Genomic DNA, 27989 nt, shown 5'->3' with positions numbered 1-27989 from the left:
GTTGGGATAAATTTCAAACCTAAATTATTGAACAAGCTGCCAGTAAACTGGCAATGTTTATTTTAACTGCTAAGACACTGCAACAAGGGAGCTGAACTTGGACAACAATATACATTACAGGTTATGCATTTCAGGAAGTTGAATGAGGCACAACAGGCACAGTCGATGGTAGAGCAGTACATGTTGAACAAAGATTTTGGGGTTTAAGTCCATCACAACACAGGCGGATGAGATAATGAAAACTTACCATCGTGGATTGGGGCATGGAAAATTAAAATGGGAGTTTGTTGCAACTACAAAACATTGGTTAGAGTGCAGTTGGGGAGTGTTGTGCACAGCTCTCATCACTTAGGATGAGCTTGTGCGAGAGAGGAATGGAAAGGAAATTCATCACAATCTTCATTGGATTGGAGGCCTTTATTAATGGGGAGAGATTGCTTCCCTGGAATGAAGGTGGCTTATGAGTGACCTGAAAGAGAAAATTGATGCATAGAAGGGATAGTTGAATCGTTTTACCCATGGTAGGGGTTATCAAAAATAATGCAAATATTCAAAATGAGAGAAACGATATTGGGACTGTTGCTATAGGTGGTGATTAAATGCCATTTCAGGAATGTTCAGGTGGGTACTTGATGGTCAAGGCATTGAAGGATGCAGACCTAATGCATGCAAATGGATTAGTGTAGATCTGTGCAAAATCATTGGACCAAACTGCCCATTTTTGTGCTATATGCCAATGGCTCCAATTGCAAATTGCCTAAACAATTGTAATTATTTAGTTGCCCAAACGCATGCAAGGATGGAATTCTCAATTGCTATATCTGTATTAGGCATTTATTTCACAGGAGTGAGAGCCTGTAGATGATGCTTAATATTAAATGGATGTATGGACTACATTTATATTTAGCAAGATAAAATTTGTCCTTTCAGCACTGAGGGAAATCTATTCACAAGGTTGGGCCAAGGCTGTTCAGGCTTACTGGCCATTCCTCAAATTACATAACTTAATTTGTGGACACTCATATGATCAAGCTCTCACAATTATTTAAATCAAAACTACAGAATTAGTATCCTCTGCCTCCCCTTAGTGATCTATCTGATCAGACTTAAATGCTTCTGTTTATTAGAGTACCGTGAAAGCAAGTTTTGTGCATTTTTTTACTTTATGGATGTCTGCAAAGACACAACATGTTCGTTACCCAGGAATGGCCTGTACTCGTGCTATCACGGGCCATTCAATCCCAGCCAAGTAATTGTATTATCAAAGTATAACGAGCAGTTATTAAATGACTTCAATTATGAATTTGACAAACATTTGGTGCAATTTAGTTCCATTTACAAAGTACACCACACATTCCAAAAGCAGCCATTATGCTCAGTTTAAATACATCAGCTCTACTGGTCATCTCTTCTGCGCTTTCTGCTTTTCTTGCCTTCTTCCAACCGGAACTGATGCCTAATAAAGTTAAATTGAGGGGTGGTCAAAATTCATTACCATGTACATTTAAAAGCAGTAATGGAACCACATTGAACTATCCAAAGCAAAAGCTTTGGAAGGGGTTAGGCGAACAATAGTTTGATTTGGAGTTTTGGGACGTAGGGAATGTACATTAGTTATATATGGGGTGGGATGGTTTAGAAATGGGGTTATGTTAGGTGGGGAACAGCAAGAAGTCTTACCTGGATTGCCATCTCCTGCCATCATTCCACACTCTGCCAAACGAAGGCAACCAGGAATCATCTGTTTCTGACAAGTGGTTGAAATTGGCACCAACTCTATTTGGAGGAAGTTTCTTCAGTTTCTCTCTCTCTTCTAAAATTAGAAAAAATTCAAAAGAAAAGTACCAGCAAACAAAAATAGAGAACATGGTGTATTTAGACACAAAATGCTGGAGTAACAGGCAGATAGAAGGAATGCGTGACGTTTCGAGGTGAGACCCTCTTCAAACAGAAAATGGCGTGTTGTTTGCAGACTGGTAATTATGTCATCGATCTGGCCTGTTCCCTTGCACTTCAAATATTATGCATCAAGGATTGCACTTCACTGGAATAAAATATCTGGGTGCATCACCTTTTCAAAGGTTGAAACCAGAACCAATGGAATAGTTTTAAGGGCTTTAGCTGCAGTTCAGCAGTGTGAGAGATGGTTTTAGGCTATAAAAGGGAAAATATCGAGTGGGGCTTATTTGAAGGCCAAAATAAAAGTGCTTCACAGAACTGTGGACAAGCAAATGAAGACTAAGTTGCATCAGAAAAATATGCCTTTACAAAGTGGTGGTTTAAGGATTGTAGTGAAGCAGATCGGTTGAGTGGGCAAGAAGTTACAGAATTTGGGAAACCAAAAGCATAGCAACCAAACATGGATTAATTAAAAGTGGAGGCCCATTTTTTCTCGTTATATTGTTTACAGTGTACCATGTTTACATATTCTGTTATACTGCTGCAAGTACGAATTTCATTGTTCTATCTGGGACATATGACAATAAAACACTCTTGACTCTTAAAGGAATCACAAGGTTGTGGGGCTGTAAGGGGTTGTAAATGTAACAATGAGAAAACCCTGGCATAATTTGAAAATTAGGATAATTTTGCTGCAAGACATGGATGGGGTTGTGTGATGGGTGAACATGACTGCTAGCTTAACGTGCATGAGTTTGGAGTGATTAAGTTAAACATGACGTTTAACTCATTAAATCTATACTTGGATTTTTCACTGAACCATCTTAAAAACAAACTGAAAAATAATGGAATTGGCTAAGAAACAAGTATTGATATAACACCCTAATCAATAAAGGTCTAATGTTTTACACCCAGGTTACTGATAAGCAAAGTAAAAGTATTCTAGCAACACTAACATTCACTGAACTACGAGTTGTTCTAGCACAGGAGGCAATTTGGCCAATCAAATTTTTTCCAACTCTCGAACAGTTCCGATGAGTGTCAGTTCCCTACAGCCCAGCAATTTCATTGAATTCTTTGCCCAAATCCATTTTTGTTTTGTTAGTATTTCAAGAAATCAGTTCTCCAAGCTGCTCGCCAGGATTATCTAGATAGAATGAACAGTTAAATGCTGGTAGACACAAAGTGCTGGAGTAACTCGGGTCAGGCAGCATCTCCTTTTTCTCCAGAGATGCTGCCTGACCCTCTGAGTTATTCCAACACTGTGTGTATATCTTAGGTATAAACCAATATCTGGAGTTCCTCGTTTAGTTAAAAGCTGGTCTTACCGGTGTTGCCCACACCCCCAGGAGTAAATAAAGGAAAACTTAGCCATTCAAAATATCAAACACATACTCTGCTGGAGAAACTCTTCATAAGAAGGTCCTATTGGTTTTGGTGTTTCTGCATCCTCCTCCTCAAGAAGCCATGGTGGAGTTGCACCTGAAGTCAGATGTAGAGCACATTAGCCTCTGGCAAGGTTTAAACTGAAATAAAGTAATTTATAACCATCAATGGGTAGGATATTTGATGCTTATATGCATAATCAAAGACCCCAGTAGGGGAGTTAGCCTCTCGTATGTAGAGCAGCAAACTCAAACTTCAAAAGATAGAAGCTGCATAGGCTGCAGAGAAGTCATGACATGGAACAAAAAATGAGAAATTATAAAAGTAGCAAATTATGCTCAATGTGAACATGGGTTTTCAGGTTTCTACAAATAGTGAAAACAGAAATTATCGGTACATTTAGGGGATTGGACAATTCCACTTCACATTAGGTGTAAATCGAAAATAATACAAGAAAATGTTGCAACACTCCAGGAGTCAGGTAGCATTTGTTTCTTATCACACATGCCTGCCTACCTGACCCATTGGGTGTTGCAAACCTCCATGAAGCACTGTGAAATGCAGTGCAAACTATCACAGACGAGTAATAATGTGTTCAATAACAGCTCTCAGGCAAGTGTGATCATCACCAATTTTCAATCATAGCTAAAAATGCTAATTATTACTCTGCTTGAGAGTGTTTGTTCACCGACAGCCTTTCCCACTTCCACTGCATATTGCAATCACTCCCCACCCACCCCCACCGCATATTGCGACCCCCCCCCCACCATATTTTACAATCATTTCCCAACCCAGTACAAAAAATATTAGTCAATATATTGTGGAATATAGAACACTAAAAAAGCTCCATAATGTATACATCACCTGTGTGAATATTTCCAGCTTCTGATTTTGATATCTGGAACTGTAGAAAGCCAACAGAAAAATTAACTAAATTCTGAACAGACAAAATCGCAGATCAACAACTTTAGAACATTGAACATTTTGAATTTACTTTAAATCAATTAACTGCCAAAATATATATTCCTAAATGTCAGTGTTGTACTGATCTTTGCAAATACCTGTGACCATACTTCAGGGGACAGTTACCTTCATATTCACTTACATAAATGTGGTCACTTCACATCGAACGTAATGTTTGAAGGCTTTCAACAATGCAAGCATTGCCCAAATAAATTTTTACTCAGAACAAAATCAATTGTTCAAAGAGTCTTTAAAAGAAGGGTTTTGATCAATTTGTTTTAAAAAACTGCAACTACTTTAGCTTGGAGTATTTTTCCAGGGACACATGGAACTGCAGATGCTAGAATCTTGCATAGGACACAAAGTGCTGGAGTAACTCAACAGGTCAGCCAGCATGTCTGGAGAACATGGATAGTGACGTTTTAGGTCGGGACGCTTCTTCAGACTGATTGTCTTGGGGTGGGATGGAGAGCAGAGGAAGCTAGAAAAGAGATGAGGGTGGGATGAAGCCTTGCAAGTGATAGGTGGGTACAGGTGAGGGAGATTTGGATTGGCAGATGGTTAAACAATGGCTGGATACAAAATGGGGACAAGGAGACAAAATTGTGTCAGGAGTGAAATGTAAAGCCAGAGGGAAGGATATATGTGGAAGTATTTTTCCAGAAACATGTTAAAACTAAGAAAATAATTGCTTGGTGCCAAGAGTGCAGAATTTGACATTGGAGAGCTGGTGATTACAAACAAGAGCAAAAACAGGCAATCCCAACTATTCGAGACTCTTCTGTCATTCATTGAGTTCAGGCTGATCTTCCACCTCATTGTCCTCATTATCCTCATATCCCTAGAATTGTCTTACTGTCCAGAAATGGATTTGTGTTCTGAATGAATAAACTCCACTAACCTGTGCAAATACCCACCAAGCATCTCATTATAAAGTTCTATTTCAATCCTAAATAGCCTACTTGTTCTGACACTGTAACCTCTGCTTCCCAACCAGCGTAAATATCCTCCCTGCATCGTGAATGTTGAGCCCGGGAAGAATTGTTGTTTCAAAGAGATTTCTCATTCTAATGACCTCCAGGGAATACATGCCTGAACTACTTAATCTCTCTAATTATAAACCAATCATTCCTGGAACTAGTTTACTGAATCATCACTGTTTGTCAGTGACAAGGATATCCTTTTTTAGACAAGGTTAAAACCAGACAATACTCTAGGTGTAGTTTCAACAAGGCCCCATGTAACTGCAGTGTCATGCCTTTACTCCTGCAATAAAATCAAACATATACCATTTACTTTCCTAATTACCTATTGCAAGGTTTTCAATTACCCTTTGGTCCCCTTCAACAAAAATATCCCCCTTAGGTTCCTATTAATTTTTTTCCCCCACTCACTTTAAAGCTATGTCCTGTGTTTTACCCAAAGTGCCCTGGGTAACACACTGCGCTCTCGGTACCCTGCTCATGCTATTATACACCTCTCTCATCGCTGCGGGAAGGGTGGAAGGAGGATGCTGTGTGTGACGTTCAACGGAGGTGTGCAAAGGCCCCGCAGCAGTGGGTGGGTCTATTCCCATATTGTCCCAGGCTGCCGTTTATCCTATGATTGCTCAGGCCTATGTGTGGTTGGTCACAAGCTACCACCATGCCACCTGCCTTGCCCTGTACCAGAGACGACTGCCGTGTCGGTGTATGGGCCCCGGTGTGAGCCGTAGCAAGACAGCAGCCTCGTCTCTCTTGCTCTAAACTCCCGTCCCACACTCACCCGTAGGGCAGGGCAAGCCTCTCTGCTCCCGTCCCGGCCGCTATCCTTTGCCCAACTCACCTGGGGAACTGTACACGCGATATGTTACCTCAAGATCAGAAGCCCCCAGATATAGAGGGGCTGGAGGGCTTGAGTTATAAGGAGATAGATCGGACAGGCTGGGGCTCTTTTCCCTGGAGCGCAGATGGCTGAGAGCTCATCTTGCAGAGGTGTATAAAGTCATAAGCTGGATAGAATGAATGCAGTCTTTTACCTAGGGTAGGAGAATCAAGGACCAGAGGACGTGGGTTTAAAGTGAGGGGGAAAATGTAACAGGAACCCAAGTGGGAACTTTTTCCACCCAGAGGGTAGTGGGAATTCTGGAACAGAAATATTGGATTAATACACAACATAAACCATCTCATGGTGCCATCGAGTGAAGGTTAATGCTTGGGAGTTACAAATGCCATTAGCATAAACCAAGCAGTTGGGAACACCAAAGATAGACACAAAGTGCTGGAGTAACTCAGCACGTCTGGCGGAAGAGAGAGGCGAAGAGCTGGAGACGCACATGGTAGAAGCTTCATACCCATGCAACAACCAGCTTTGAAAGTCAGGGAGTGCGAGAGTGGAAGAGGCTGGACGAACAAATGCATGGTTCCCCTCAGACAGCATTGAGAGTGATTCACTTCCATTGCTCAATGCAATAGAACTGGCTACAGTGGCTTTAGAGTTGTTACCTTCTATACTTGTGTATTGGATAGCAACAAACGACGACACATTAGCACTTAATTTGACATTGACTACACATGGACACATCACCTGGTTACCAATGAAAGTCAAGGCATGTCCGTTTGTCATGTCACCAGAATGACTGGTGTTATTCACTCCACTTGGTCCAGCTTCTGCCTGTTCGGCGATGTAGCTTCCAAGAACATGACTTGCAGGGAAACAAATATTTTCTGTAAAAATGCAGTTCTCTTTACCTTAACTGAGATTAATATCAATTTTATTTTTTAGGGGAGGGGAGAGGGGCAAGATTTGTACGTGCTAATGGTACTAATAGGCTGGTTGGCCTGAGGAATAACACACTGACAGATTAATGCAGGCTAACTAAAATCAAGAATCTAACTCGCTATTAACTCAGCATATTGTTGTTTTGCTCTGCTCAATTCAATAATAATTTATTATCGTATTTACCTAGGTACAGTGAAATTCTTTATTTTGCATACCATCCAGTAAAGTCATGCTATTGATAAGCATATTGGGAGCATAATTATTGGGAACACAAGACTATTTTCATTTTCAGTTTCATCAACCCTCTGGAAGTCATGGCACAGTATTACTAGATGCCAATCGGGTATTCACAGCAGCCCTTTTACTGAACGTGATATAAATTCTCTTCTCGCTCCCTATAAACTTGTGTAGAATGAAGAAATGTACTGCCGTTCTCCATTGGATTTTATATCCAATTGATACAGGTATCATGGGTTTTGGGGAGAATGGCATTGAGAGGTCGATAGATCAGCCATGATTGAATGGCGGAGTAGACTTGATGGGCCGAATGGCCCAATTCTACTCCTATCACTTATGAACCTTCCTACAATGGGCACCAGTCAGGAGCAGAACCTGGGTAGAATTTTCCTCTCTCACTCTGAAGTCAGTTGCTGATCTTGTTGAAAATTGCTCATCGGCACAACTCTGGTGGCAATAGTATTTAAACAGTTCCACAACACACCAGTATTTATTAAATAAATGGAAACAAAATACTCTTACCCATCATGAGTGGCTGCAAACGCCAGGAGTCCATCGATAGAATGTTGCTCTGTCTGTGGCTGGTTTTGATTCAGGAAAAATCAATGCTTCTTAAAGCTTAAAACACTATGTTAAAATAACTACAGGACCACCACCGATTGTGCTGCACCCTTGGTTCCAGAGCCTTGCCTGATTATCCATTTTGCAGCACCAGCAGAGGCCATGTAATAATGACAATACACCTCTGACCCACTAATTATACCCCTCCCATGTCTCTAAAGCCCCGTGGGCTGAAAGAAACTTAAATAAAACAAATATTAAAAGTAAATTAAACGTGCTAATGCTTGACACCACGACTGTCACTTGGACTTTGCTTAGAAGCCACAGCCAGGATTAAGAGCAAGCAAAATAAGCTCAGAATTGCACAAAACGGAGCGATCATCAGCAGGTGGAAACAGATAACTCGTTCGGGACAGTCCAGGAAGAGCGGGCATCACATGCAGCGCAAGGTAGATAAAAAATGCTGGAGAAATTCCGCGGGTGAGGCAGCAACTATGGAGAGAAGGAATAGGTGACGTTTCGGGCCGAGACCCTTCTCTCCATGGATGCTGCCTCACCCGCTAAGTTTCCACAGCATTTTTTGTCTACCTTTGATTTTTCCAGCATCTGCAGTTCTTTCTTAAACATCACATGCAGTGCCCACGTGCCCTCCCAGGGAATTTGAAGTGGGCTCTTGGAAATTTGTCCGGATTAAAGTAACTGCGAGACCATCAGTTGCTGGGGGAGTTAAAAAAACAAACAAATCGGTGGTGGATTTGTATTGCAAAGCACCAAATGATACATCTGCAAATTGCTCCGAGGCCTTCATGCATTCACAATTAATACTGTGTTTTGTTGTGTCGGAACAGGGTGATCTTTGGGAATAACCCACAACATATTCTATATTACATAAACTCGCTTTGTTCTATTTGGGGAACAGCCTTGCTGCTCTTGGCTGCATCGGCAGGTTCAGGGCTGGGCATACAAGTGTCCCTCACACATTACTCAACCACCTGACAGATCAATAGAGGGACGTGGTTTTTAAACGCAAATATGGAGAATCATTCAGCCTCAAGAACTGAGGAGAGAGGCTATCACACCCTGCTTTAAAATACATCGCAGATGAATTGCAAATCCATAGATTACCCAAGCCATAAGGGTTTAGAATCATAATGAATAGTAAATGTACAAATAGCTGGTGGGCGGGCAGGAAAAGATTATGAAGGCAAGCCAAAAGCTCATCGATATTCCATCAATTTTTAAAAAGCATTTAATTTTCCTCCTTCTCCTACATTTAACCACAAAATGTCCAGTTTGAAAGTCCTGCATTGTACTTATATTTTGCATAATGACAGATTTCTTCATAGTTCAATGTTATTTTTATGAATTACTGTAGTTATATTTGCTAGCCCCTTGTTCTTTAAGTATGCTGTATATTGTTCCAAATACTGTACAAGAGGGGGGAAAAAAGCACACCTGTAGGAAAATACAATGTGTTGATAACGTTTTGATTTACAATTTAACAAATGTTATAAACTGTTTAATGGATGTTAAAAGCATTGTTTAATAAAAGCAGGTAGATAATGCAAAATACCAGTCTCTCCCAAATGTAGATTGATTAAAAGATAAGCATGGAAACAGGCCCTTCGGCCCACACTGACCATCAATCACCTGTTCACACGAGCTCTATGTTATCCCACTTTTGCATCCACTCCCTGCACACAAGGGGCGAGTTTAGAGGCCAGTTAACCTACAAACCCACACGACTTTGGGATGTGGGAGGAAACAGGAGCACCCGGAGAAAACCCATGCAGTCGCAGGGAGAATGTACAAACTTCACACAGACATCAGAGGCTAGGATCAACGAGGTCTCTGGTGGTTGAGGCAGCTGCTCCACTCTGCTGCCCCGATCACGAATCAATCTTCCAATTGTAACTCTGAACAATTTTTATCATGTTTTAAACAGCAAATCCCGAAATTTAACCAACTCTATTTTTGCTTTTGAAATCAAAGCCTATGCCTGGGAATAATAGTTCCATGGATAATAGTTTCCAAATTTGAAAATTTCCTTGACGAAATGTACACGTTAAATATAAAATCATACAATGTACAGGGTGAAATTCATTTAATTTCTCATTCTCTATAACCTTGTGTAGAATGAAAAAATGTTCTCCGTTCTCCATTCAAAATAACGAGTGAGGAATTAGATGAGTAACGGAGGAACAAAATAGAATAGAACAATGTGGTTAAAAATATAATCTTATTTCAGAGTCATTACCTCAAGTAATTGCTTTACTTTACAAGGAAAGAGGTCAAATTTGTGAATCTACACTCTGGAAGTTAAGGCTTTGGGTCAGAGTTGTTACAGTTTGGGCTACTTTGGTTGTAATATAGTGAAGGATCATTGCTTAGGATTTTTTAATCCATCACTAAACCCATCCTCCAACAGGAACTGGGCGAGGTAGGCGTTATTCTGCTATACCACCCGAGTATACCACCCGACTACAAAAAGTAGTAAACACTGCCCAGTCCATCATCGGCTCTGACCTTCCTTCCATCGAGGGGATCTATCGCAGTTGCTGCCTCAAAAAGGCTGGCAGTATCATCAAAGACCCACACCATCCTGGCCACACACTCATCTCCCTGCTACCTTCAGGTAGAAGGTACAGGAGCCTGAAGACTGCAACAACCAGGTTCAGGAATAGTTCAGGAATAGCTACTTCCCCACAGCCATCAGGCTATTAAACCTGGCTCGGACAAAACTCTTGATTATTAATAACCCATTTTCTGTTATTGCACTTTATCAGTTTATTTATTCATGTGTGTATATATTTATATTATGGTATATGGACACACTTATCTGTTTTGTAGTAAATGCCTACTATGTTCTGTGCGCTGAAGCAAAGCAAGAATTTCATTGTCCTATACAGGGACACATGACAATAAACTCACTTGAACTTGAACTAGTTTAGTTTAGTTTAGAGAAATATCGCGGAAACTGTCTTTCGGCCCACCGTGTCCCCGCCAACCAACGATCCCTGCACACTAACACCATACTACACACACTAGGGCCAATTTACAATTAAACCAAGCCAAATAACCTACAAACCTGTACGTCTTTGGAGTGTGGGAGGAAACCGGAGAAAACCCCATGCAGGTCGTGGGGAGAACGTACAAACTCCACACAGACAAGCACCCGTAGTTAGGATCGGACCTGGGACTTTGGCACTGCAAGGCAGCAACTCTACCGCTGCGCCACCGTGCCGCATCAGTATCTGAATTCTGAAACAATTCCGCAATGGGACGGAGTCATGCCAGCTCAAATCTTGTCTTTCTTTTACATCAGCAAATAAGATACTCTTAAAGGTAGGAATCGTTGGTGGAGAAACTAGAGAGGAAAAGGGAGGAGTGTCGCAGGCTTGTTGTTGATGGCAAGAAACTCAGTTTCATGGATTTGCAAAGGAAACCCTTTCATTTCTGCAGCACCTTTCATGCCCTCAAGAGGTCAACAGTGCATTAATAGTGCAGAGAACCAAAGTTGTGTGCGGGGAACTAAACTTGTGTGCACTATTAATGCACTGTTGACCTCTTGAGGGCATGAAAGGTGCTGCAGAAATGGAAGGGTTTTCTTTGCAAACATCAGCTGAAGTAGCATTTGGACTAATCTTCCTAAGGCTTAACTCCACGCTGCCATTACAGCTAACCAACTAGGTGCCTAATTTTGATCTGACATAATAATTGTGCAATTTATAGATCAGTTGATGTAAAATACAACAGTTGCCATGGATACTGTTCAGGCTCATCCAGGTAAAACCAACCTCAAAGGCAGCCTGCACTACCTCCTGCCTCCTCCGATCCACTTCGCGAATGTACTCTGCTTGCTATAGAGAAAATTAAAAAAAAAGACCAAAGTCACTCATGACTGGTGTAAAGGTTCAAGGGGCCAGCACAGAAAATAATGCCCAAATGTACAAACTATTAAACAGAGCAACAAACACACACACAAAAGTAAAATGGCATTGTTCATTTCTTTGTTAAATTAGTAGAAGAAATTCCTCCAAATACAATCATAACTCGAGTATCTTAGATATTATCTGCAGCAGTAACTACAACTAGCTGTGACAGTGGGAGGCACGGTGGCTCAGCGGTAGAGTTGCTGCCTTACAATACCAAAGACCCGGGATTGGTCCTGTCTATGTGTGCTGTCTGCATGGAGTTCGTACGTTCTCCCTGTGGCCGCGTGGGTTTTCCTCAGGTGATCCGGTTTTCTCCCACACTCCAAAGACATGTGGGTTTGTAGGTTAAATGGCCTTGGTAAAAATTGTAGATTTACCCTAGTGAGTAGGATAGTGCTAGTGTACTGGGTGATCTATGGTCGACTCGGTGGGCCAAAGGGTCTGTATTTATATTTCTAAAGTCTAAAGCAAAGTTTAAAGAATCCCAGTAGAAGGTGAGTTTTTGGCCAGCACTGCTTTTTCCATATATGCATAATAAATAAATTTAAATTCAAGTCATAAAACCCATTGCATTATGCAAAATATATCTCTCCACGTTCACATTTTAATTGAACATTAACATTACATTTTCCTCTTTATAAAAAAATATATACTCTCACTTAAATTCAGGAGTGAATTTCCTCCAAACAGTTCTAGATGGTTGAGAGAAGCGATGGATATTTTATGTTGGGGTTAATACAAACAACTTTCTATTTGGGAAACAAGTTGTTTGTTTCACCCCCAAACATCTCCCACTGTGCCTCCATTAACCATGCACCACTTATAATTTAGAGTGGAGGCAGGCAAGGCAACTAAACCATCAACTGATACAGGCTGAGAGGCGTTGCATAGAAAAGCCAGATGATGTACCCAGCAATTTTCCCATCATCTTTGGTCTCCACAGCAACGCTCCAGACCTCACTGCAGTGGAGATGACATGAGCAATATATGCAGTAATGAACAAAAACCTTTAATTTACAGTGTTTTTCAAAAACATCAGAATTCCAAACAGCTAAATACCCAATTAAGTATTTTTTGTTGTCACTGTTATAGCCAGCACACAATTTGCACAAAGAGATCTTCATAGAAACAGCAATGAGGTAGTGGGCAGTGAACAGTAATTAATAATTAATACTTTAACACAAGGAACTGCAGATGCTGGTTTACGGGGAAAAAAGACACAAAGTGTTGGAGTAACTCAGCAGGTCAGGCAGCATCTCTGGAAAACGTAGATATGTGACGCTTTGGGTCGGGACGCTTCTTCATACTGATAGTGGTGAGTGGGGGTGGAGGGGACAAGAGAAGAAAGATGCAAGAGGAGAGGGGCAGGACAAAGCCTGGGCGAGAGGATGTTTTGATGGGCAGATGGTTGGAGAAAGGCCAGAGACTGAAAGGCAGAAGGTGTGAGACAGAAGGATAGAAGAGTTGTGATTGTGAAGCTGGAAGATGGTATGTAGGTGGAAAAGGAGGGGGAGGAGGAGAAATATTTGCTAGTCAATGTGAGGCACAGGGGAGAGAGGGGGTGAAAAGAAAGAGGGGGTGGGTTTAGTGACCTAAAATTGGAGAATATAGTGTTCATACTGTTGGGTTGTAAGCTACCCAAGCGGAATGCAAGGTGCTGCTCCACCAGTTTGCACGTGGCCTCACTCTGGCAATGGAGGAGGCCCAGAACATTAAGGACAGTGTGGGAAGGGGAGTTTAAACAGTTTGCAATTGGGAAATCCAAGCTGTGGCGTACTGAGCACAAGTATTTGGACCTGCCAATGTACAGGAGGCCACATCAGGAACACCAGATGCAGCAGATGAGGTTAGAAGAGGTGCACGTGAACCTCAAGGACTGCTGTGGTCCCTGGATAGAGGCGAGCGAGGAGGTATATGGACAGGACTGCTGTGGTCCCTGGATAGAGGCTTGCGAGGAGGTATATGGACAGGACTGCTGTGGTCCCTGGATAGAGGCGAGCGAGGAGGTATATGGACAGGACTGCTGTGGTCCCTGGATAGAGGCGAGCGAGGAGGTATATGGACAGGACTGCTGTGGTCCCTGGATAGAGGCGAGCGAGGAGGTATATGAACAGGACTGCTGTGGTCCCTGGATAGAGGCGAGCGAGGAGGTATATGGACAGGACTGCTGTGGTCCCTGGATAGAGGCGAGCGAGGAGGTATATGAACAGGACTCCTGTGGTCCCTGGATAGAGGCGAGCGAGGAGGTATATGGACAGGACTGCTGTGGTCCCTGGATAGAGGCGAGCGAGGAGGTATATGGACAGGACTGCTGTGGTCCCTGGATAGAGGCGAGCGAGGAGGTATATGGACAGGACTGCTGTGGTCCCTGGATAGAGGCGAGCGAGGAGGTATATGGACAGGACTGCTGTGGTCCCTGGATAGAGGCGAGCGAGGAGGTATATGGACAGGTTCAACGAAACAAGGGATTGCATCCAAAATATGGCAACTCCAGGGAATAGTTTAAGTTTTGAGTTTAGTTTATTTTCATGTGAGAACCATTGTTTTAACCTACAATTAACTGAATCAAGAGGAGGGAATGGTACCCAAAACTGCAGCTAATTCCTCAATAACATATACAGCAGCTCATTCACTTGCATCCATTTTAACTGCCCCATACCTGTTTAATATAGTCATCTTCCTTCTCTTCGTAGTTTTCCACTGCCTTCGCGACAGCTATTTTGAACCTTGATAAATGAAAAGAGAATTCTGGATAAAGCTTAGGCGTTAGCAGTTAAAATGTGGGCCAAAGGGCTTGTTCCTGTGCTGTATTGTTCTGTTCTGTGTCAACAGGAAACAAAGTGTCGGAATAAATAGGTCCGTGGTAGACACAAAATGCTGGAGTAACTCAGCGGAACAGGCAGCATCTCTGGAGAGAAGGAATGGGTGACGTTTCTTCAGTCTCGACCCGAAACGTCAACCATTCCTTCTCTCCAGAGATGCTGCATGTCCCGCTGAGTTACTCCAGCATTGTGTCTATCAGCCATATGTTATCCCACTTTCCCAAACTACAGACTAGGGACAATTTACAGAAGCCAATTAAGTTACTAACCTGCAATGCTTTCTATCTAATCTGCTGCAATGCTTTTTATCAAATGTGATCAGAACATTCACCCATGAATGGAAATTAACTCAAGGAGACTGAGAGCCATGAAAAGCAGACACATACTACAGTTGGGCAACACAGTGGTGCCGCAGGTGAGTTTCTGCCTTACAGCACCAGACACACAGGTTCGATCCTGACTATGGATGCTGTCTGTAGAGTTTGTACGCTCTCCCCGTGACCGCGCGGGTTTGCCAGGATCTCCGGTTTCCTCCCACACTCCAGACTAGGGACAATAGGCTTGGTATAAGTGTAAATTGTCCCTAGTGTGTGCTGGAGAGTGTTAATGTGCCGGCATCGCTGGTCGGTGCAGTCTCGGTGGGCCGAAGGGCCTGTTTCTGTGCTGTCGCTCCAAACTAAACTGAACTACTGAAACCTTCAGACAATATGGAAAATCCACATTCACACTTACTGATCGGTTTCCTTTTATTGCTGATTTGCTGATTTGATTGCTGATTTATGCAAACCTCGGTTTTCGGCAATGCAACACAGAGCAGAGATCCATTACTTACTTTTCATAAACATCTCCTGAGAGCAGAAACTTCTCTTTCAACTTTTTGTCTGCTTTATGTTCCCACCAGAATTTGTTGGTTTGTTTTAAGTGTTCCAAGCTGCAATGAAGTTTGAAACATAATTAACAGTGGTTGAACAACCCCAAATGCGAGAGCTTCCTATGTTGTTGCAAATTAAGTCAGCATGTAACATTTTTACACCGTGGTGGACCAACCAGGGGCTAGGTTTAGCTTTATTATTGTCATGTGCACAGAGGTACAATGGAAAGCTTTGTTTTGCACGCTGTCCAGTCAGATGAAATTCCGTACATTAATACAATTAAGTCAACACAAGTACCATAGGTAGAACAAAGGGGAAGATGCAGAGTGCAGATCAGAGTCCTCACCATTGTAGCGCACCAGATCCATTGACAAGGTCCAATATCCACAATAGGACAGAGGTAAATCAGACAGTATCCTAGCTTAAAGCTAGACAAAAAAATCCTGTTGAAACTCAGCGGGTGAGGCAGCATCTATGGAGAGAAGGAATTGCCGATGTTTCAGGTCTCGACCAGAAACGTCACCAATTCCTTCTCTACGTAGATGCTGCCTCACCTGCTGAGTTTCTCCAGCAATTTTTGTCTACCATCGATTTTTCCAGAAACTCCAGTTCTTTCATAAACAGTACCCTAGCTTAAGGCAAGATTGGTCAGAAGCCTGATTGCAGAGGGAAAGAAGGTGTTCCCGAGTCTGGTGGTGTGCGCCTTTCAGCTTCTGTATCTTCTGCCTGACAGGAGAGGGGAGAAGGTGGTATGGCAGGGGTGGGGTAAGTCTTTGATATTAAACACAAAAAGCTGGCGTAACTCAGGCAGCATTTCTCAAGGAAAGGAATAGGTGATGTTTCGGGTCGAGACCCTTCATCAGACTCGACCCAAAACGTCACCTATTCCTTTTCTTCAGAGATGCTGCCTGACCTGCTGAGTGGCTCCAGCCTTTACTGTCTTAACTTCAGTGCAAACCAGCATCTGCACTTCCTTCTTACAGCCTTTGAGAATGTTGGCTGCTTTTCTGAGGCAGCATAAAATGTAGATGGAGTCAAATGTGGGCCATCTGGTCTGCGTGATGGACTGGGCTACATCCACAACTCTGTAATTTCTCGGTTAATTCTCTACCTCAGAAGGCAGTGGAGGCCAATTCTCTGGATGCTTTCAAGAGAGTTATATAGAGCTCTTAAAGACAGCAGATATGGGGAGAAGGCAGGAACGGGGTACTGATTGTGGATGATCAGCCATGATCACATTGAATGGCGGTGCTGGCTCGAAGGGCCGAATGGCCTACTCCTGCACCTATTGTCTATTAACTGGACTACACACAGCATAAAGTTATTAAAAAAATTGCAGATACTGTACCTTGCAAAGTGTTCCAGCAGTCCTCCGTACAGCACGGCAAGGCTTTCATTCGTGATGTGCTTCTTCGCGTCTCCATTACAGCAGTGACACCAGAAATTCTCCTCGTGCCGGGTAAAGTCGTATTTCTCCACTTTCACTTGTGAAAGAGTCTTACGTGCCTCTTCAACCTGGGAGGGGGGAGTTGAACAGTGACGACCTTTAGAAGAGACCATCACCTCACGGCAACAATCATCCCTGACCCCAGTGAGACCACACCTGGAGTGTTGTGAGCATTTGTGGTCTCCTCATGTAAAGGGAGACTGATTCCTCGCTTGGCGGGACCGCCATACAAGGAGAGATTGGTCGATTGCAGGCAGCACAGTCTCGCAGCGCCAGTGACCCGGGTTCGATCCTGACCTTGGGCGCTGTCTGTGTGGAGTTTGCATGTTCTCCCCGTAACCATTTGGGTTTCCTCCGGGTGCTCCGGTTTCCTCCCAACATTCCCAAAACAGGCTTGTTCATTGGTGCATTTCCCCAATTGTGTGGGGACTGCATGCGAAAGTGGGATGACAGAATTAGTGAAAATGGGTGATCGGTGGTCGGCAGGAACTTGGTGGGCCAGAGGGCCCATTTCCACACTGCATCCCTCAATTGATCTCCAATAACCACTTTGAATTACAACAACATTTCACACCGAGGACAGCAAGCAGCAGGAACAGGGATAAAGGAGTGATTATAAAGAGCAAGGATCTTCCACTTAAGATGTTTTAAGATAATTGAAACTCCCTTCCCCAGAGAAGCTGCTGGGACTTGGTCAATTCCTGAACTGAGATTGATGGCTTTTGGAAGGGAAAAGTATTAAGTGCTACATGCAGTTTATTTAACAATTTGGCTTGTGCTTTTTATTCTAACCTTTTTGGTATGGATTTCCCAGTGCATCAGACTAGAGGTATCTGATGGTTAGCTGATTAAATTATTTGTACCTTACAATGAAGATCCCAAATCATGAAAACAATTCAATATTCATCAAACCACCTGCTATATCCCATTGCTCTGAACACACAGAACACATGAGTGAGGGCCTGCCTATTTAAAAAAATCAAAACTTCAGAGAATATCTGAAATTAGAGGTAGACAAAAATACTGGAGAAACTCAGCGGGTGCAGCAGCATCTATGGAGCAAAGGAAATAGGCAACGTTTCGGGCCGAAACGTTGCCTATTTCCTTCGCTCCATAGATGCTGCTGCACCCGCTGAGTTTCTCCAGTACTTTTGTCTACCTTCGATTTTCCAGCATCTGCAGTTCCTTCTTAAACAATCTGAAATTAGAGCCTTCGTTTCAGTTAATAAGAACAGGTTTGTTTGGCCTATATTCATTAGGCAGAAGGTTGAATAATGACCTTGCAATTGGGTAAAGATTGGAATCATTGTCTCGATGAAGGTACATTAAGAATAAAATGTTGTATTTTTCTTTCCCGGCTCTTTACAAAAGTCAAATTACTTGAATGCAACTTCAAATAAAATGCAAAAGACATTTCTAATTACGAGTCGAGTCGAGTATAGAATAAAAGAACCTCAAGCAATGAGTACTTTGCTAAACTACTGTAGGCCAACTGTGCAATTATAGAGTACAATTCCCAAGCCAGCAATACATCAAGGTCACTTACTTCTCAAAGCTCTGCGATAACACTTTTACAGTTCTAAGCAAAACACAAAATGTTTCTGATTATACTTTGAAGGTTAAAAACAGCGACTGAATTATGACTGGCGTCACCTCTTGCCAATGGTCTTGATGCCAATAGCTGAATGACACCACTCAACAAAATGAAAACCACAGCAGTTGATTTAGATAGTATTTTTTTTTAATGATAAACATTAAGGGAGCTGTCTATTAAGGAAAGGCACAAAGTGCTGGAATAGCTCATCAGGTCAGGCAGCATCTCTGGAGAACATGATTAGTTGTTTGTGGTTGGGAGCCCTCTATGAATCAAAGTTTATTATGTCTGTGTGTAAATAAAACTGTTTACCCTCAAATGCCAATCGAACAGTTGAATGAACCAAGTTATTCTTTGCTCAGTGGGTTTCCACTGGTTGCAGTTCTACAATCATAAATGTACTTATTCTTTTAAAGGGCAGAAAACATATATTCATCTGAGATTTGTTCACACATCTCGTGGGCAGCACAGTGGCAGAGTTGCTGTCTTACAGCACCAGAGACCCGGGCTGAGTTAGGAAATCTTCTGCTAACAATTATCCAAGTATATTCATATTTAGTAGGAACAAAATGGATTCATGCTCTCATTCTTGATTCCCCTGTGAGTTGAAAGACTCTGTGCATCCACCCTATCCCCACTCCTGCTCATGATTTCATACACCTCTATAAGATCATCCCTCAGCCTCCTGCGCTCCAAGGAATAAAGTCCTAACCTGCCCAACCTCTCCCTATTGCTCAGGCCCTCAAGTCCTGGCAACATCCTCGTAAATATTCTCTATCCCTCCCCCACCCAAGTCGCACTAGCTTCTCATGTTCACCCTACCAACAGCTTACAATGCCCCGTTTCCTTTATCATAGTTACTTTTTTTGCATATCTTTCATTCATTGTTCTTTATCTCTCCACATCACCATCTATATCTCTCGTTTCCTTATCCCTAACCAGTCCGAAAAAGGGTCTCGACCCAAAACGTCACCCAATCCTTCTCTCCAGAGATGCTACCTGTCCCGCTGAGTTACTCCAGCTTTTTGTGTCTATTCTCTGCACTCTTTCCAGCTTTAGCATCATTCCTATAGCAGGGAAACCAAAATTGAACACAATACTCAAAATGCATCGTCTCCAATATCTTGTCCAACTGTAACATAACATCACAACTTCTATGTCAACTATGAAGACTAAAGTACCAAAATACTTTTTGATCACCTCATCTACCTGTGATGCCACTTTCAGGGAACTATGTAAATGCACTTCGAGAACCCTCTGCTCCAGAACACCCCCCAAGCCCCTGCCTTCTGTGTAAACCAGCATCTGCAGTTCCTTCCTAGATACTTGGCTTGACTCAAGCTAGAAGACACAAAATGCTAGAGTAACTCAGGGGGACAGGCAGCTTCTGTGGATAGAAGGAACGGGTGACATTTCAGGTCGAGACCCTTCTTCAGACATCTTTCAACCTTAAATTTCACTTGGGCAGCTTGCAACCCAATGTTATGAATAATCATGCGTGTATATATTTATATAATGGTATATGGACACACCGATCTGTTCTGTATTCATGCCTACTATATATATATATATATATATTCTGTTGTGCTGAAGCAAAGCAAGAATTTCATTGTCCTACCTGGAACACATGACAATAAACTCTCTTGAATCTTGACTTCTCTAACTTCAAGTAACCCTTGTGTTTCCTCTCTCACTCCTTCCCACCCCCATCCTAGAACACCGACTAATTTGACTGTACTCCTGATTAAATTGTACGTTGAGACCCTTCTTCAGACTGAGTGTCAGAGCAAAGAGAAACTAGAGATATGGAAGGGCGAGGAGTGAAAGTGAGGGATCAAAGGGGACGTTGATTAACGAAAATGTAGAATGAAGTCTGAAGAAGAAAGGTCTCGACCCGAAACGTCAGCCATTCCTTCCCAAGTTCAAGTGAGTTTATTGTCATGTGTCCCTGTATAGGACAATGAAATTCTTGCTTTGCTTAAGCACAGAACATAGTAGGCATTTACTACAAAACAGATAAGTGTGTCCATATACCATAATATATATATACACACATGAATAAATAAACTGATAAAGTGCAAATAACAGAAAATGGGTTCATAATAATCAGAGTTTTGTCCGAGCCAGGTTTAATAGCACTGCAACACCCAGGTTCAGGAATAGCTGCTTCCCCACAGCCATCAGGCTATTAAACCTGGCTCAGACAAAACTCTGATAATTAATAACCCATTTTCTGTTATTTGCACGTTATCAGTTTATTTATTCATGTAATAATAATAATAATAATATATTTTATTGTCATTGCACATCAGTGCAACAAGATGCAACAGTGCAGCTCCAACCGATGAAAAAGAAAAGTAAAATAAATAAATAAGCTGTGTGTCATGACCATCCGAGGGAGACAGTCCATGGGGGTTGGGGGGCACTCAGCAGGGCCGGTTCAGAGCCGCTATAGCTCTTGGAATAAAGCTGTTTCTGAGTCTGAAGGTACGGTCGTAGAAGGCCTTGTAATGTCTGCCGGAGGGAAGTAGTTCAAACAGTCCGTTACAGGGGTGTGATGAGTCTTTATGGATGCTGACGGCCTTCCTGAGGCACCGTGTGTGGTAGATGCCCTCCACGGCTGGTAGCTCTGTCCCAATGATCCTCTGCGCTCTGTGGACAACGCGCTGAAGAGCTCTCCTCTCCGCCTCCGTGCAGCTGAGATACCACACAGAGATGCCATACGTTAATATAATAATAATAATAATAATAATAATAATATATCTTTTATTGTCATTGCACGTCAGTGCAACGAGATTTAGTGTGCAGCTCCACTGATGTCCAGGAAAGGTAAATAAATACAATACATAAATAAACAAGCTGAATTGATTGACGTGACCATCTGAGGGAGACTGTCCAAAGGGGGTGGGTGGGGGGGCACTCATTAGGGCCGGTTCAGAGCCGCTATAGTTCTTGGGATGAAACTGTTCCTGAGTCTGGAGGTTCGGGCATAGAAGGCCTTGTAACGTCTGCCGGAGGGAAGTAGTTGAAACAGACCTCTGTGGTGCAGCGGTAGAACGTTGTCAGCAGCTGTTGGGGCAGACCAGTCTTTTTTAATGTCCTCAGGAAGAACAGTCATTGCTGTGCCTTCTTGACCAGCGCAGCGGTGTTGGTGGACCATGTGAGGTCCTCCGAAATGTGAGTGCCCAGAAACTTAAAGCTGGACACTCTCTCCACACTTTCCCCGTAAATGGAGATTGGGGCGTATTCTCCAGAATGGGACCTCCTGAAGTCAATAATCAGCTCCTTGGTCTTGGAGGTGTTTAGTGACAAGTTGTTAAGGTGTGCACCAGTCCGACAGGTTCTGCACCTCCGCCCTGTATTTTGTTTCATCACCGTTGGTGATCAGCCCAATCACTGTTGTGTCGTCTGCAAACTTCACGATGGTGTTGGTGTCGAATGCAGGAACACTGTCGTGAGTGATGAGGGAGTAGAGCATGAGGCTTAGTACACAGCCCTGTGGTGTGCCGATGCTCAGGGTGATAGTGGAGGACAGGTGCGTATGTGTGTATATATTTATATTATGGTAGGTACACAAAATTGCTGGAGGAACTCAGCGGGTGCAGCAGCATCTATGGAGCGAAGGAAATATGCGACGTTTCGGGCCGAAACCCTTCTTCAGACCTATTATGGTATATGGACACACTTATCTGTTTTGTAGTAAATGCCTACTATGTTCTGTGTGTTGAAGCAAAGCAAGAATTTCATCCTATCAGGGACACATGACAATAAACTCACTTGAACTTGAATAGCCTGATGGCTGTGGGGAAGCCTCCAGAGGTGCTGCCTGTCCCGCTGAGTTACTCCAGCTGTTTGTGTCTACCTGTGGTGTAAACCAGCATCTGCACACTTGGCTTGGCTTTTATTTCGTGTGTTTGGCCGACGTTTATCGGGGCAGGGGGGGAGGGGTGGTGGGGACAGCGCCTTTAAGAGCCGCTCACCTTCAGCGCGAAGCGGCCCAGCAGCGCCCCGAGCCTCGCCTGGTGCCTCACGCCGTGTACATGCCCCCGGCCGCCGAACCACGTCTCCCTGCACACCGTGCAGTACACCGGCCCCTCCTCCTCCGCCGCCGCCGCCGAGGACGACTTCTTCCTCTTCTTCTTTCCCATCGCGAAGCCGCCGCCGCCGCCGCCGCTCCCCGGACGCCGAGGATTCAGCCGCTCACAGAGGCCGTCCTTGTCCCACCGCCGAACCCATTAAACGCCGGCGAAATCATTAAAGGTCGCGCCGCAGGACCTCGCCTTTAAGACGGGGGGGGGAGGATGCGAGTCCCCGCCCGACAGCGCCCCCTGTGCTGAAGGACCGGAGGCTGCCACAGCAACAGCAACAAAATCACAGCAAGTTCACACAAGCACTGGGCTGCATTTAAGTTCAAGTTCAAGTGAGTTTATTGTCATGTGTCCCTGTATAGGACAATGAAATTCTTGCTTTGCTTAAGCACACAGAAAATAGTAGGCATTTACTACAAAACAGATAAATGTGTCCATATACCATGATATAAATATATACACACATGAATAAATAAACTGGTAAAGTGCAAATAACAGAAAGTGGTTGTTAATAATCAGAGTTTTGTCCGAGCCAGGTTTAATAGCCTGATGGCTGAGGGGAAGTAGCTATTCCTGAACCTGGTTGTTGCGGTCTTCAGGCTCCTGTACCTTCTACCTGAAGGTAGCAGGGAGATGAGTGTGTGGCCAGGATGGTGTGGGTCTTTGATGATACTGCCAGCCTTTTTGAGGCAGCGACTGCGATAAATCCCCTCGATGGAAGGAAGGTCAGAGCCGATGATGGACTGGGCAGTGTTTACTACTTTTTGTAGTCTTTTCCTCTCCAGGGCGCTCAAATTGTCGAACCAAGCCACGATGCAACCGGTCAGCATGCTCTCGACTGTGCACCTGTAGAAGTTAGAGAGAGTCTTCCTTGACAATCCGACTCTCCGTAATCTTCTCAGGAAGTAGAGGCGCTGATGAGCTTTTTTGATAATTGCGTTAGTGTTCTGGGACCAGGAAAGATCTTCAGAGATGTGCACGCCCAGGAATTTGAAGTTCTTGACCCTTTCAACCATAAATGGGGCTGTGGGTCCCCCTCCTACTCCTTCCAAAGTCCACAATCAGTTCCTTGGTTTTGCTGGTGTTGAGGGCCAGGTTATTGCGCTGGCACCATATGGACAGTTGCTCGATCTCTCTTCTGTATTCTGGCTCATCCCCATCAGTGATACGCCCCACAATAGTGGTGTCGTCAGCGAACTTGATGATGGAGTTCGCACTGTGGTTCGCTACGCAGTCATGGGTATAGAGTGAGTACAGCAGGGGGCTGAGCACGCAGCCTTGAGGTGCTCCCGTGCTGATTGTTATCGAGGCTGACACATTTCCACCAATACGAACTGACTGGTCTGTGGACGAGGAAGTCGAGGATCCAGTTGCAGAGGGATGCGCAGAGACCCAGTTCTGCGAGTTTGGTAACCAGTTTGGAGAGGATGATTGTGTTAAATGCCGAGCTGTAATCAATGAATAACAGCCTGACATATGAGTTTTTGTTGTCCAAGTGGTCCAGTGCGGAGTGGAGGGCCAGCGAGATCGCATCCACCGTTGATCTGTTGTGGCGGTACGTAACTGCAGTGGGTCCAGGTTTTTGTCAAGGTAGGAGTTGATTTGCTCCATGATCAACCTCTCAAAGCACTTCATCACCACCGGCGTTAGTGCCACTGGTCGATAGTCATTGAGGCACGTCACCTTACTCTTCTTGGGCACCGGTATAATTGATGCCCTTTTAAAGCAGGTGGGGACCTCAGACCTCAGAAGTGAGAGGTTGAAAATGTCCGTAAAAACTCCCGCCAGTTGGTCCGCACAGGTTTTTAGAACACGGCCGGGTATACCATCAGGTCCAGGTGCTTTTCGGGGGTTCACCCCTCTGAAGGATTTCCTGACATCGGCCTCTGTGACTGAGACTGAAATGCCATCACAGCGAATGGGGGATCGGGAAGGCTCATCAGTATTCTCCCTGTCAAAGCGTGCGTAAAACGCATTGAGCTCGTCAGGGAGTGATGTTACACCGTCATTCGAGCTGCCTCCTGGTTTTGCCTTGTAGGAGGTGATTGCATTCAGACCCTGCCACAGCTGCCGAACATCTGTCTCGTTCTCCAGTTTGGAGCAGAAGTCCCTTTTGGCCTTTTTGATGGCCTTACCAAGGTCGTATCTGATCTTCATGTAGGCCACTGTATCATTGGAGGTGAATGCCCTGTGTCTGGACTTCAGGAGAGTGCGGATCTCAAAGTTCATCCAAGGTTTCTGATTGGGAAACACTCGGATGGTTTTTGTAGGGATGCAGTCCTCCACACATTTCTTTATGAAGTCTGAAATGACTGTGGCGTATTCGTTCAAGTCCGTTGCCGAGTCCTTGAACATTGCCCAGTCTACAGACTCCAAACAGTCCTGGAGTTGATCTTCTGCCCCCCCCCCCCCCCCCCCCCGACCAGCTCTGTGCTGTCCTCACTTCTGGGGGTGCGCTCTTTAATTGGGTTCTGCAGGAAGAAGCAGCACCGCGGTATGGTCGGACTTACCGAAGTGAGGGCGAGGGATAGAACGATAGGCATTCTTGATGGTGGTGTAGCAGTGGTCGAGGGTGTTAGGTCCTCTGGTGCAGCAGGAGACATGTTGGTGGAAGTTGGGGAGTGATTTCTTGAGGTTCGCCTTATTGAAGTCCCCAGCAATAGTGGTAAATGCCTCGGGGTAAGACGTCTGGTGTCTGTTGACCACGGCGTGCAGTTCCTCCAGTGCCAGACGGACGTCTGCCTGGGGTGGGATGTAGACCGCGGTCAGGATAACGGAGGTGAATTCTCTCGGGAGGTAGAAGGGACGGCACTTCACCGCCAGATGTTCGAGGTGTGGAGAGCAGGAGTTAGACAGGACTGTCACGTCTGAACACCACGCAGAGTTGACCATGAGGCAGACGCCCCCTCCTCTCCCTTTCCCAGATGCCAGGGTATGGTCCATGCGGTGGATGGAGAACCCTTCAGGCTGGACCGCTGAGTCTGGGGAGCTGGGGGTGAGCCATGTCTCTGTGAAACAGAACACAGAGCATTCCCTCAGCTCCCTTTGATAAAGCAGTCTTGCCCTTAAGTCCTCCACTTTGTTTAATAACAATAATAATAAATTTTATTCATGGGCGCCTTTCAAGAGTCTCAAGGACACCTTACAAAAATTTAGCAGGTAGAGGAAAAACATGTAAGGGGAATGAAATAAATAGTAGAGACATGACTAGCACACAAAGTAAATTTAGGTAGCGCCTGTACTACAAAATCCTCCCCTCCCCTCCCTTCCCCATTTTCATTTTTAGGTTCCCTGTGCAGGGCAAAATCAAATGCAAATGGAAAGAAACATCAAAGAAAAATATATTAGGACAGAGATAGGCTGTGGAGGCCAAGTCAATTGATACTTTTAAGGCAGAGGTGGATAGATTCTTGATTAGTCCGGGTGTCAGGGGTTATGGGGAGAAGGCAGTAGAATGGGGTTGAGAGGGAAAGATAGATCAGCCATGATTGAATGGCAGATTAGACTCGATTGGTCGAATGGCATAATTCTGCTCCTAGAATTTATGGACATTCTGACATCTCGAGTAGAAAACAAACTTTTGGAGGAACACAGTGGGTCAGGCACACCCCCCCTCCCCTCCCCTCACAGATGCTGCCTGACCTGCTGAGATCCTCCAGCAATCTAGATTTTTTTTTTGCATGTGTTGGAGCTGCTTGCTATCTCTCTTCTGAGGTAATTGTAAATGCTGGAAATCTTAAGTAATATAGGCACCCTGTAAACACGTGAAACAGAAGAGGCGTTTAATTGGCAAGTGTACTGGCAACGGGTCGATTAAATTCTTACTTGCAGCAGCATAACAGGCCTGTAACTACACAAATATACTATAAACAACAATTCGATAAATTAAGAACCGTAATACTAATCCAAAAAAAACCTCAAAGTTCTTCATGTATCAAAGCCAGTCCATAGAAGTTGGCTTGCATTGCAAAATTGGGTTGTGTTAAAAATTAATTCCCAAACAAATCCCACTCTTTTTGCAGAAATGATAGATTGCCCTTGGCTTGTGGACATTGTTGACCATAGCTGACCACAACATCTCTCAAAGTGACAATGCAATAACCTCCTCTCATTTTACAGCACGTTTTAGTTTGAGGCGGGGCGAGAACCAGTGGAAATCGCATTTCAGTTTGTAAACCGCGATTAGATCTGTGAATCCATGTTGTGAAATTAAGACTCAGAGGTGCAAATTACAGCAGAGTGGTGGACATGGCAAAATATTGGGATGGGTGGGGGCGATATTTCAAGTTTGAGGTCAACGTTGGTTGGTACAATGTTCTTTTAATTTCTTTTGCGGAAGTACCCAAAGCTCGCGATAGTGTTAGTTTCAGTTTGCCAGTGGTGTGTGTCTTTCTATTTTCTCCCTCCCTCTCTTGCTTTAGTGGGATCGCCGCAGAGGGAGAGAGAGAGAGAGACAGACACTTACACACACACACAGATTCGGCGGTTGTCGGGATCCACGGTGATAAAAGGTGAGGGAGATAGCTCGCTGCCTGCTGGAGCCACATTTGTATCAACCCCCACCCCGGGCGACACACTGTAGCGGGTGGTAGGCATGGGGTGGCCGGTGGAAGGAAAGGCAGAGAGGTGTCAGGATATACCTGCTTTCCTGCATGTTTCCCACCGTTTGCCCTTCCTCTCCCCCACTAATTGTCGACCCAAATTCCAGCAGATTGCCGCTAAACCATAAAACGTGGCGATTTCACTCTCTCTAAAAAGTAGGCTTTTATACGTCATCTCAACCTCTCCTCTCCCTCCCTTCCTGTCTGAAAGTCGTTGCACTGAGTCACCCCGCTGATCATGGTAATGTGAATAGTTCAATAAGGGACGATGGTAGTTGTAACTGGACTGTTCCAGGGAATCCCCTTGTCTTTAAACCTCAAATCTCTGCGTGTTGCTTTTTTTTTTTGTTGTTGCTGTGATTTGCTTTGTAACTTGAATCATATGATTACATTGTCACCTTTGTGTGTGTGTGCGGTTGGGAGGTGGGGAGGGAATATGCTGTCGCGTTGCCTCTAAGTGTAAGTTGGAAAATAATTTAATTGAGCAGAGTGCATGGATTTTTGAGTGGGAACTGATGTTTGACTAATCTGTTGGTGTTTTTCGAGGTGGCGGGGGTGAGGGAACACCAATGGAAGTGATATATTCAAATTTTATGAAGGCTTTCGGTAAGGTTTACAAGGTTGAGAGGATGTTTCCACTAGTGGGAGAGTCTAGGACTAGAGGTCATAGCCTCAGTATTAAAGGACGTTCTTTTGGGAAGGAGATGGGGGGGAATCTCTTTAGTTAGAGGGTGGTGAATCTGTGGAATTCTTTGCCACAGATGGCTGTGGAGGCCAAACCAGTGGATATATTTCAAGCAGAGATAGATAGATTCCTGATTAGG

General features: G+C 44.1%; 2 protein-coding genes across 5 annotated transcripts in view; one reads left to right on the top strand and one right to left on the bottom strand.

Annotated features, from left to right (window-relative positions):
• Window positions 1–24: 24 nt before the first annotated feature.
• cenatac (centrosomal AT-AC splicing factor) lies at window positions 25–22725 on the bottom strand. Its single transcript, XM_033049559.1, has 11 exons — window positions 22457–22725; window positions 16784–16950; window positions 15396–15494; window positions 14401–14467; window positions 11604–11666; window positions 7768–7826; window positions 6814–6931; window positions 4150–4189; window positions 3295–3381; window positions 1681–1813; window positions 25–1456 (listed from the first exon to the last, which is right to left on the bottom strand). The coding sequence occupies exons 1-11, from the start codon at window positions 22622–22624 to the stop codon at window positions 1396–1398; spliced, it is 1062 nt and encodes a 353-aa protein (XP_032905450.1). The 5' UTR covers window positions 22625–22725; the 3' UTR covers window positions 25–1395.
• A 3781-nt stretch (window positions 22726–26506) lies between these two features.
• LOC116991185 (E3 ubiquitin-protein ligase TTC3-like) overlaps window positions 26507–27989 on the top strand; it is a 61418-nt gene continuing 59935 nt past the window's right edge. The window contains exons 1-2 of one of the 4 annotated variants that reach the window (XM_033049555.1): window positions 26507–27075; window positions 27377–27406. In XM_033049555.1, coding sequence (XP_032905446.1) covers window positions 27404–27406 — 3 coding nt within the window. In that variant the 5' untranslated portion in view covers window positions 26507–27075; window positions 27377–27403. Of the gene's footprint in view, window positions 27076–27099; window positions 27407–27989 lie in introns of those variants that run through there. The other 3 variants (XM_033049558.1, XM_033049556.1, XM_033049554.1) reach the window with 3 other exon arrangements.

Source organism: Amblyraja radiata, chromosome 33, assembly GCF_010909765.2.
Source record: "Amblyraja radiata isolate CabotCenter1 chromosome 33, sAmbRad1.1.pri, whole genome shotgun sequence".
Lineage (NCBI taxonomy): Eukaryota > Metazoa > Chordata > Chondrichthyes > Rajiformes > Rajidae > Amblyraja > Amblyraja radiata.
Note: the sequence above shows the minus strand (reverse complement) of the source record. Positions and strands in the feature narration are given on the sequence as shown.

Bases quoted from the DNA above. Each gene is read 5' to 3' on its own strand.
- cenatac (XM_033049559.1), bottom strand. From the start codon at position 22,624: ATGGGAAAGAAGAAGAGGAAGAAGTCGTCCTCGGCGGCGGCGGCGGAG. The intron at 6,932-7,767 runs GTAAGAGTATTT...TTTCCCTGCAAG, and splicing joins TTTGCAGCCACTCATGATGG to TCATGTTCTTGGAAGCTACA. The intron at 3,382-4,149 runs GTGATGTATACA...ATCTGACTTCAG, and splicing joins AGCTGGAAATATTCACACAG to GTGCAACTCCACCATGGCTT.